Raw genomic sequence first — 12,031 nt, 5'->3', positions numbered from 1 at the left:
AGCATCATTTTATTTTCACACAGAGATTGGTAGGTCTATTAGTAAAATCTGTTGAATTTAGCTATCTTTGTTTCAGTATATACCAACAGTGACAGTTCAAAAATGGCAAAAAGCACTTCTTCTTGTGGCCCTCGACAGTTCACTCCCAGAGATATGGAGATCTTAATGTGGCTCCATGAGTAAATTGGTAAATTGTACACATTTTCAGTGGTCAAAAACCAAAAGTGGGTAATTTTGCATACAGCTGATACTTTTTTTTCTTTAAAGAGGAATATCTGAAGAACAAATAATGTTGAAACTAGAAACGTATCTCATGTTTTTCCATCAGCTCATTTGCATATACTCATTTGAGTGCCATAAATACTCATTTTACAAAGTTTGCATGCCTGCATCTCTAAAAGTATTCAAGATATCTTAATATCCCTGTGGATTCTTATTCTTAATAAACTTTTCTTTTGAAATCTTAATTTTTAAGGCCCTATATAGTTCAGTCCCATAGATATGGGGATCTCAAAGCAGCTCCATGTTCAAATTGTTGAATTGTATCCATTTTCAGTGAACAAAAACCAAATGTGGTTCACTCTGCACACAGCTGAATCTTATTGCAGTTAAAGAGGAATGTCTGAAGAATGTAGAAATGTATCTTGTTTCACTCTATCAAAAGAATTGCATAAAACATAACTCTCTGAGTTATGTTATACAGTTATACATTATTTGTTCTTTAGATATTCCTCTTTAAAGATGCCCTATATTTTGGGGCATCATTAACTATGCACCGATTCAGGCTGCGGCCCCTTTAAATCTCGTGCTCCACTGAAAATGTGTGCACTTTACCAATTTACTCATGGAGCCGCATTAAGATCTCCATATCCCTTTTGAACCACCGAGGGCCTTTAAAATGAAGATACCAAAAGGAAAGTTTGTTAAGAACCAGAATATAAAAGAATATTAAGATATATATTTAATACTTCTTGAGTTACAGGCAAACTTGAGGCAAAAAACACTTTTTGCCATTTTTGAACTGTCACTGTTGGCATATACTGAAACAAAGATTGCTAAAGTCAACAGATTTTATTAATAGACCTACCAATCTCTGTGTGAAAATAAAATAATGATGCTGCCATCTTTCTAAAGTCATTTTTACACCCCTGTAAATTGGCTCCAAATCTCAGGTGAAAATGGTCACTTTGAAAATAGTGGATTACTCAGTAAATATACATCTGTGACATTTAATATTTTGGCTTTCATCACTATTTATGTTTGTCTTTGTACAGATAAAATATTAACAAAATTAAAAATTTGAGCTGAGGACATCTGGTTGAGTTGACACAGAATGACCAGCCTGGAATTTAAAGCTTACAACTAAACACCATAAATGTCTCATTAATGTGTGATGAAAAAAATAATCCATCCATTCTGTGCTATAGACCCTATAAGTCTTCTGAAAAATGAAGATAATTTCTATTTTTATTTTCCACTGAGGAAATACAGTCACACAGGTTTGGAACAAAATGACAATGAGTAAATGTAAATGATGACAATTTCCATTTTTTTTAGTTTGCATGATACCTTTAAAATTAAAATAAAGTATTGCAGCTACATAAGTGACACTAATATAAGTGACATGAATTATTATATTTAAAGTGCCCAATGTAAAGACATAGGTTACCACGTTTTAACAAAGTCTTTTTGTGTATTGAGTTCTATTGAACTACCAATTATTTAGAAGTCTAGAAAAGGAAGGTGACGGCATAAGGTAACATATACTTACCAGAACTGATTAAAGATCTAAATGAAGTGTGTGTTGGCGCGTGTGCGTGTCCTCTTCGTGCGTAAGCATAAAAGCACGCTCGGCTATTGGTCAGCTGATGGCACGCACTAGATTGCGGAGGCTCTGCGTTGCTCTGCCAGTGAGAGCAGCCTGCGCTATCAGGAGACACGGAGGTGTAGCATGACGTTCACTTTAACGGAGCACATGAAACGTACATGGGATTAATAGGTTACGATACAAATCTTCGTTGCTCTGTATTCGGATATGCTGTCTTAAAACGACGTGGTGACATGGATATCATAATTTCTAGACAGTCCAAAATTCTCATGAAGGTTAAAGCCAAAATCCTTCAGCCCAGCAGCATCTTCACAAAGCACGACAGCTGGAATTGTGTGATTCGTGACATCGCATCGGCATGAGGAAAATAACTGGCACACTCTAAAGGTAAGAAGAAACAAAAGATGGGTTATTTATGATTTAAAACGAATGATATTGGCTTATCAAACCACAAAAATAATCGATGTGCACATAATTCCCCTCCCCGAGGTTACCTCATGTAAGATAGGCTACATCTGTGTGGGCAAGTGTTAGTTAATGATAGACTCGCGATTTGGTGCAAGTGATGTGATCACGTAGTGTGTGTAGACTACGTAACGCAGCGTCCTCCGAGCATCGTGACATAGTTTGTGACATGCGAAATAAAATTTGAGAAAAAAATAATTGTGCACCACAGTATTCAATATTAGGTAATCGAAAGTCTATATAAAATACAATTATAATAACTACATATAAAATATATATATTTTTAAAAATCATATTGAATAAAATTGAAAGAACGAAGACAAATCTTTTCGTGGTTTGATATGACAATATCTATCTTTTTAAATATATTTATTATAAGTGTAAAAATTAAATAAATATTGTATATATATTTTATTGAATATTACAATATTCAATACTTATTAGTGTATATATATATATATATATATATATATATATATATATATATATATATATATATAAGCACATTTAAAAACAACCATACACTCTAATACTGGGTTAAAAACAACCCAGGTTGAGTTGAAAATGGACAAACCCAAATAACCCAAAAACCCAAATGGACAAATAAAACTATTAGGATTAACTTTTAACCCACCATAATTTGTTCAAATAAATAAGATTTAAGCATAGATTTAAAAACAGACAAGGAATAAAAAATACATTAAACTAGAATAAAAAATACATTAAACTATAATAAAAATATAACCTACCAAATTTTAGTATATACAATTACAGAATAATAATATTACAATACATTTTACAGTTATAATGAATGCAAGAGAATTACATATTTTCAATTTTAGTATATAATTATATATACTCAGACATTAAGGACAAGTGATGTGAACTCCAGAATAAAACACAAGGCAAATGAATTTCAAATAAAACAAGCATAGTAAATAAATTAATTTTATTTGAAGACAGTTTGCCATGAACTAAACTAATATTTGAGCTGTTGAACTTGTTTTGTATTGACCTTTAATTGTCAGATATCGAACTTACATAAAGATGTATGCCATTTGCATTCCATGAATGCAATGATAATGATAAAAATGAATGATAAAAGATGTGCTGTAACAGAAACATTTTAAGATTTTGACATCCTAAATGCCATTCTTACCCACCACAGCATCTGATATTATTCACCCAAGAAGAATGCTGCAACAGAACAACAACAATAACTGCTTGGACATGGCCCATCGGGAGCTACTGCATGAATGCCGAAGAACCAATGTCTCGTTGACCAGTGCCCTTGAGTTTGGAGCCATACCCCTGATTAAAGGCCTGAGAGCATGGGCTGTGAGTGGTGGCTACTCTAAAGCCAGGAGAAAGGCTGCTAATGGATCTCGGGTACAGAGCGCATGCCAACAGCCTCCTGAAAACAGGGTGGGGCTCAGAAGCTGGTCAGGTCAGGTTAACAGTGGCTATGGGCATACATTGGACAGTACGAATCCAGGGGTCAGGCAAGGCGGTCTTGGTGCTCTTGTAACTGTTGCCACTTTGAAAGGCACTGAAGGGGGTGGGAGGCAGACTCAGACACGTTGCCTCTTTCTCAAGGCCCAGGGACGGGGCAGCTACATCTGTGCTGTCGGAAACCGAAGGGCTGGAGTGAGAGTCACAGGTCCACGGACTCACACTGTCATTCTTGAGGGGACAAAAGAAGAGCTTACATGTTCCTCTAGGGGACCGAAGTTGAGCCAGGATGGGACAGAAGATGGAGGACTATTCAAGGCCAAGCCCAGGGCTATTAGAAAATGGAGGAAGTGCAGTAAAACAACAGGCTCGGCGGAGAAAAGAACAACAGCTCACGGCAAAGAGGAAATCGCCAATCAGCACTGTGAGCCGGAAGATGGTGTCCAAAAGAATGCAGTCGTTACAGACATGCATAACATAACACCATGCAACACAATAACACAATGCCAGAAAGGTAGCAGCGCTAGCTATCCAAGTAAGGAAGATATCAATGCGTTGGCCGAAGACAAAAGGGCTCATTGCAAAACGGTTGCACCCGAGAGCATGGATCCACAAACCTGCTGCTCTTCTGCCAAACCATGTGCCAAAGCAGCTGAGATGAGTTTTAATCAATCCAAAAACTGCTCTGAAATAGATGAAGGATCCAGTTGTGCCAATGGTGATGCTCAAGGAGACCCTAAGCTTAGTAAACGTGACCTTGAATCAGTTGATCACCAGAACATTCATAACTTTGTTGCTGATTTGCCAAACCTAGGATCATCTGTAGCATCTGAGGCTAACTTTGAAAGTCTAGAAATAAAATCAACCACAACAAACTGTAATAATGAGCCAAGCATAGATCATTCTTCCATTAAAACTCCCTCCGAAGTCCCTGTCAGCATTCAGAAGAATCAAGAATCCAGGCCAGATGAGCGCCTACTGGACCGTGAGAATCTACATTCGGTGGAGACCGGTGACCTCACAACACAGAGAGACGGCTCTCCGAATACAAAGAATACAGTCATGCCGGAGGGCCGCCCTCCAGTGAGTGTTGAATGTAGCACTACGGAGAAGAAGTGGAGGCCGCCCATGTGCTCACCTCAGCATTGGGAGGAATTAATCACAGAGCATGGGGAACTTGAAGTTCAGCAGTCTGACAAATCCTCTTCACAAGGCTTTAGCACACCAACAACCAATATAACTGTAACCACTATTCACTCGCAGCCTAATCCTGCCCCTACCACCACTGCAGCCATAGCAACAGCCATCCCAGCATTAAGCAATGGGGAGGTGGGGGCTAGAGGTGGAGACTTGCTGCCTCTGGTGAACTCAGAGTTGCTATCAGAGCCGGCAAGAGTTGACGACAGGGACAAGGTGGCCACTGACGAGGGGTCTCTTGATGTGGGCGAGGAGGAGGAGGAGGATGAGTTTGGGGCATTCATGCAGGCAGGTGCGGAGCAGCTGTGGATGGACGGGTTCAGTGAAGTCCAACAGTTAGCTGCAGGAGAGGATTACAACTGTGGTAAGTACACTGTCTTGAGAGTTGCAGAGTAATGAATGCATTTCGTCACTTAAGACGGAAGGTACAGTAAGTTCTCTTCTGGAGCAGGAACCTGGCTTTGTTTGGGTTGAGTGAGCAGATAAACATGCAGTCCCAGTGTTCCAGTACTAAATAGTCTGTCTGGATTGACCTGGATTCCTGCAGACCCCCTCGCTTCCCCCCCGACCTCATGTGAAGATATTAATTATTTAAAGCGCTGCTTGGAATTCCTACCCCCTCAGCCCTTCACTCCCCCTGTTGCTGTGTACCAGCCTAAGGCAGGAGGCAGCATTAAAAAGACCCGCAAACACAAGGCCATTGGGACAAGAGGGGAGGCCGACCTCCACAATGCCAAAGGCAGTGTGTCTAGAGGGAACGGCCTGATCAAAATAGAGGACAAACACAGCATTATTTATTCATCTACTATGTCTTCTGCCCATAATTTTTGGTCAAAACCAAATACTTTCCCCCTTAATAATCTTATGGGCTTACATTCATTTTTGGCAGCTACTGTGTAATCATAATCCGCAGGATTAATCCTGCTCTCTAAAAAGGTGAAAACCAGGGGATTCAGGTAGTCAACAGGTTTAACCTACTTTTTATATAGTTTTTAGTTTTAAAATTAGGTCATGCAACAACATTTTTTATATGACAAGTATGTTATTTGTGGAAGGCATTTTAACATCTTTCCAACACAGTCTCATTGGAATAACGTGCCTGCCGTGACATTTTTGCAAAATTTATATTACGTTGCTACTTGCACAATTTGTGACACTTTCAAGTGAAATGTCCAGTGAGTGGCACTAAAAGCATGTTCAGTTTTAACTGAAACTGATGAACGTGAATCTGGTAGCGCTTTATTTCGTTGATTGTTGTACATATCTGCTAACAGGTTAATGCTTAAGGTTAATTGCATTTGAAAATCTTCTACCATTTCAAAAACCATCTACATTAAACCTTTAACCTAACTAATAGTGTTAACACAAGCAAACGTGAGATGAAAACAGTTTCTGAAGCAACCATGCCATTTTTGGTTGCTTCTAGTATATTTTGAGCTCTTTTATCATGACTCATGTTTATTGGACTCGTACCCGAACCCTCCAGCAGAACCTAATTTCACCAAGTGCAACATATTCCTGGATCAACATCTTTGTTGTTCCTGGAACAACATTCCAATAAACCAATCAGATTTGAGTTTACAGTTTATATCAAGTTTAGGCTTAAAACCAGGGTTAGGTGCTTCTACATCAGTGTTATTCACCTATCATTTCCTTCTGAGTTTAGGAATAACTTACAGGTAGAGTTAGTTTTTGTGGTATGCATATGGTTATGATTACATTTTCGGACAGGAATGTTGTTCCAGGATCTACTAAATGTATGTTGACCCAGGAACACGTCTAACTCTGCAAAATCATGCAATGCTCCAGATCACAAGTGCAATGCCAGGTGAGCAACCAGAAAAGCCAAACATATGGAGCTTGTTATGTGATGCAAACATTATAATGTATTAGTTTACAAATGATACTCTATGGTAAAAGTGTTTTGAGGTCACAACATAGTAGTACTATGCAAGAACCGAGCGAACAGTCTTTATTAATCAATGATATGCCCCTCTAATCAGAATTTGTGTGAAATGGATTAAATGTTGTTGGTGTTTCACTGCCAGTTGTGTAAATTTCACCTGGAAACTGCAATGATTTGTACTGTATGTTGGTATTAGAGGCACATGTTGTGCCTCTATGTTGTACCTTTCAACAACGGTCTATAAATAACTAATTATACGCTTTGTTCACAGAGTGTACAAAAACAGAGAACTGAAGTATGGGTAAACACTTTCTCTGCCTGTCAGTTATTGCACATGTCCATGATGCTAGAGTTTTTGAAACCTTTCCACCACAGTTAGCAGAAGCTCTGTGCATTAACATAACGCCTACTGGTTTTATTAAGAGTATTTGTATGAGATCCATGAAAAAGAAACTATAAAGACTTACATGAACCCTCCTCCCCTCTCAGATGAATGCACAAGTTCCACTGATGCAAATGAACCCACATCCTGGGCATCTGATTGGACGGCAGACCAGTCATTCCAGCAGTCAGAGAGCACATGGATTGCCTTCAGCCAGGAGACTGTGGAGCAGAAGATAGTGCCTGATGGCCAGTGGTGGCCTTCTACTGAAAAGCCAAACCTTTTCCTCTCTCCTCTCCATAATGTGGTAAACATTTGTTCTGTGTTATAATAAATATGTTTTCAGGTTATTTTCAAGTATTAAAGACATTGAAAATTGTGCAGTTACTAATGCTGCCTTCACGTGTAATCGGAAATTTCCTATTTCACACTTTTTGAAGTCGTGATTACGAGCTTGTCGCATTCAAGTGCTTTGCTGTCAGAAAGAACAGCAATCATGGAGGACACCAGGTTTATTTTTGCCTATTTATTAGGAAAAACTTATTAAAGCCAAAATGATATTTAACATCCCTTTCATTGACATTCACCACCCTATCTAGATAATCAGCTTGCTGATGATTCTGAAATTTAGGTCAAATGCAGGCAACTCTCGCTGTGTATAAACCATACAATATGCTTCAACTGATTATTCATATATGTAAATATGCACTACTTTAACGACAAGCTGTTGTGGAAAGAATACTAGTTCTCCCCTCCGCCATGTTTAAAATAAATGGCACGCCCAACTCAGGAACTTGGGTATCAAAATTATCCCCAGTGATAAATACGACTTGAGAGGGCGTTCATGTCCAATTTTTAACTAGGAAACTCATTTACAATCATTCCGATAGCATGTGAAGGGAGCATAAGTATGTAGTGGTGCAGGGATGACGTCAAAAACTGGAAGACTAATTTGCCACTTGTTTCCTCTAGGTTTTATAATGGGGGTTTTCAATTTATGAGTAAAATAAGGTCTGTGCTAAACATAACTTGGTGAAACTTGAATGTTTTGCTCTACAATGTAAATTGTAAATGTAAATTACACACACCCATATTGAATATGTGATTTCTGGAGCTGTTATTTTTATTTTTAAAAGTATCGTCAAGTTATATTTACCACAGACCTCATTTTACTCATAAATTGGAAAACCCTTGAGAGAACCATTGGCGAATTAGTCTTCCGTGTTTTGATGTCATCCCTGCACCACTCTATTGTCAGCCGCTTTGTGTTGGGGTCCTGAACATCCTGACTTAATGAATGTACATTATCCCACTTATTTGACTACTTAAGAATGACATTTGCGACAGCATGTGAAATGAAAGATACCATGTGATATGAGAAAGAAATTGTTACCGTTGTTACAAAATTTTACCAGAAATATTCCAAAGAGCCATGAGATACAATGACATACGGTGCTTGACATTAACACCCATTCAATTTTATAAAATATATATACATTTTTCAATTGTAGTCTTTTAAAAAAGGCATCTGAAATAATAAACAATGTGCAATGTATTGTTGTCAAAAATATCGATTTTTCGATTACATATTGATAATGAAATATCTGAAATACCAGCTGCGCTTTCTCTCTCTCTCATCTCTCCGACAGCGAGTTAACCCGCCTCCCCTCACTCACTTGTTTAATTTGCTCCGGATAAATATTCCGGCTTGAATTTCAGCATGGGATCGCGTGTATTGCGCATCATTTTACTCATTCCCAAAGATTTTGTGCTCACACCCAAAGTAGGCGCACATAAAGCCTCCTCTCAGTACTAAATTGAGTATTTTTCGATGCTTGTTGCACTTAAACAGTCAAATACACACAAAATAATGTCAAAATGCTGAATATTCACATAAACACAAATGATTTAAGTGAACATGAACATTTGAGAACGAAAACACGTGTCATCTGTTTTTCATTTATATAGCGCTTTTTACAATACTGATTGTTTCAAAGCAGCCTCATAGTGATTACAGGAAAATTAATGGACAGTATAATGCAGAGGGGTCCTGGAGGACCCCTGTCCTGCAGAGTTTAGCTTCAACTTACCACAACACACCTGCCTGGAAGTTTCCTGTATGCCTAAAAACCTTGATTAGCTGGTTCAGGTGTGTTTAACTGGGGTTGGAGCTAAACTCTGCAGGACAGTGGCCCTCAAGGAGCAGGATTGAACACCCCTGGTATATTGGATCTGTGTATCAGGTCTTAAAGTGACAGCAGCCTAATATACCTGCAAGATAATATGAGATAATATTAAAAATATCTATATGGCAGTTTTTCCCCATGGTATCAATGTCAAAATTCTGGCCAGTGAAAATGCTAAGTAACTTTGACCACTAGCCACAGTGCAATGAGCAAAAAAGTTAATGTCAACCCCTGCTGACATACTAATTCTCATCCTCTACAAACATAAATTAAAGGCTTATGATTTTAGTATCATACTAATATATCTTTAAATTCAAGAATGTTGTTGGCTTATGAATGTTAATTAAAACTCATTCAAAACTCAACACTGTTGATGCTTTGATGACTAGTGATCCTTACTGTTGTGTGTTTGTGTGTGTAGTCAAATGTGTTTCTAGAGGCCTTTCCCTCTGACAAGACCCCCTGTGAAGATCCTGAATACATTCCTACACTAAAGCAGCTTCTGCAAGGACCAGCTGAAAACAGCAATATAGGGGATCACAAGTATGTTGCATTATTTGTAGTTGTAAAGTTATGACTTTATTCAGTTATTATTAGGGATTTTTAGATGTCTCCCTTATGTAACTCAACCGAATTAACTCATCAGCTGGTAAGAAAAACATCGAAAATGTGCAGTGCTGGGAAGGCTCCAGGAATAGTTTGAAAACCACTGACATACAGTATAGTAATCATCTATTGCCACCTTGTGGTAATACAAGATACTACAGCATTGCATCAGATCAAAAACAAAGGCCTGACTGTTTTGCATGAAATTCTGTATTTCATCCTCTCGAGATGGCTGAAAATGTAAAAACAAATCTTTCTTTGACAATTTCACGTACAATAATGGTATTTGTTTTTCTTGTTACATGCTATGAAATTCCGAGTTAATCATTTTGCTTTGGCCCAAAGGCAACAGAGCTTACTTGATGGCCTCCAGGATCTGGACCGGATGATTGGTGTGAAATATAAGAGGGCGGAGTCTCTGCCCTGTAAACTTCTTCTTCAGTCGCTGCATTTGGAACGTCCCAGCTCTGTGAGTTTGCTGTAATGAATGATGAAATCACTGCAATAATATATTGTGAAAACTTCCTTGATATTAAACTGAACTCTGTTGAGCTTTTGCTACATCAGTCACTTGTAATATTATTTGAAGTAGCAAATGTTATATACATTGCATTTATCATAAATAGGGCTTGGTATTTGTATATTTACAGTATATTACTGTATATTTACCACAAATAAGTGTATTTTTTCAATATTATAACCACATAATCATCCTTTTCTACTTCAGGAATGTGTGACAGTTCGACTGAAGACCAATGCCAGGTTTTCTCCAAATCTCCCAACATCCAACCAGCAATTAGCTGCAAATGCTAAGAGAAGACTGTCATATGACTTCAACAGAAATATCATGACTTAGTCTCTATATCTGCTGAAACATCTTTGACCTATGCTTCCTTGAAAAAAGGAAATTCAGAGGAGAGGAATAATACACACTGACAAACTGAATTTCCCTGGATTGACTTCTATTCAAGGTTTATTTAAAGTGTATTTCTTCTTTCAATGTCTGTTCTCACTCGGTGTCTGGTAGATTCTGTTTCTCATTCAGCTGTGTGTCAAGAAACAAAAAGCTTATGTTCAACCAAATATGTTTTTCGGTATGTTAGAATATTGGGGTTAAATTAGGACAAATATACTAAAATGTCAAGTAAAAAAAAAAATTGCCCAATTGTTTAGTTCAGGTGTAAGGATACTTGTGCAGCACTGAGTCTGGTTATTGGACCCATTTTTATCAAATGCGACAGTACGCATTTTGCATTACTTTCAATCTATGGATTACATTTGTTAGAATAAGATTATTTTGCTGGAGCCATGGCAAACCCGAAGATTCAAATCTGGTCTGTCACGTCCGAATCCCATACCTCAACTTTCCTTCTACTGTATTACATGATAAAGGCAAAAAGACATCAAATTATATCAACAAATATATATATATATGAGAGAGATATTGGGAAAGAGACAGAGATTAGGATTACTTTCTACTCCCAAAAAGCTTTCCTTCACCTGAAAATTGTCAAAAGCTAGCAAATTTCCACAAAATGTATTTTCATACACCACCTCACAGAGAAATCCATTTTCTTGTTTCCATGTCTTTTCTCCCTGTGATTGAAGTACTAAATATGACACTGTAGTGTACCATTTTTAACTCCTGAAGAATAGAGACCATATTTTCAGAAGTGTTTTAAAATGAATGTTAACATTTTAAATTGAACCTGTAAGCTTGTTTGTTGATTGATGTAATTAAAACACCTTTAAAGGACTGAATGAAGCAGATAACTGTTGGTTCAACCATTCAATGTTGCGTAAGTGACCTGAGCAGATGTGCTAATGCAACAATTCATGAACACAAAACAGCTTTAGGCCATTTTGATTATCTGCACATATGTAAAATTGCATGATAAAAGCGCATTTCATAAGCTTTATTTAGTTCCAGTTTGGACCTAATCTTAATCCTTTGGCCCGAGATGTAACAAGTGTTGGTAAACTTTGTCTAATCAGAGTGACTTGGCTGC

The 12,031-nt window shown here is 37.7% G+C and overlaps 1 protein-coding gene across 1 annotated transcript; it reads left to right on the top strand.

Moving 5' to 3' along the window:
* Positions 1 to 1,239: 1,239 nt before the first annotated feature.
* si:ch211-14c7.2 lies at positions 1,240 to 11,795 on the top strand. Its single transcript, XM_048168729.1, has 6 exons — positions 1,240 to 2,215; positions 3,462 to 5,306; positions 7,338 to 7,537; positions 9,838 to 9,959; positions 10,368 to 10,491; positions 10,750 to 11,795. Exons 2-6 carry the CDS (start codon positions 3,488 to 3,490, stop codon positions 10,876 to 10,878), a joined length of 2,394 nt encoding a protein of 797 aa, XP_048024686.1. The 5' UTR covers positions 1,240 to 2,215; positions 3,462 to 3,487; the 3' UTR covers positions 10,879 to 11,795.
* The last annotated feature ends 236 nt before the right edge of the window (positions 11,796 to 12,031 follow it).

Source organism: Megalobrama amblycephala, linkage group LG19 (genome assembly GCF_018812025.1).
Source record: "Megalobrama amblycephala isolate DHTTF-2021 linkage group LG19, ASM1881202v1, whole genome shotgun sequence".
Taxonomy (NCBI): domain Eukaryota; kingdom Metazoa; phylum Chordata; class Actinopteri; order Cypriniformes; family Xenocyprididae; genus Megalobrama; species Megalobrama amblycephala.
The sequence above is the reverse complement of the archived record's forward strand: the minus strand, read 5'-3'. Positions and strand labels throughout refer to the sequence as shown.

Coding starts and splice junctions, on each gene's coding strand:
- si:ch211-14c7.2 (XM_048168729.1), top strand. CDS start 3,488: ATGCTGCAACAGAACAACAACAATAACTGCTTGGACATGGCCCATCGG. Junction 5,307..7,337: donor AGGAGAGGATTACAACTGTG/GTAAGTACACTG, acceptor CTCCCCTCTCAG/ATGAATGCACAAGTTCCACT. Junction 10,492..10,749: donor ATTTGGAACGTCCCAGCTCT/GTGAGTTTGCTG, acceptor TTTCTACTTCAG/GAATGTGTGACAGTTCGACT.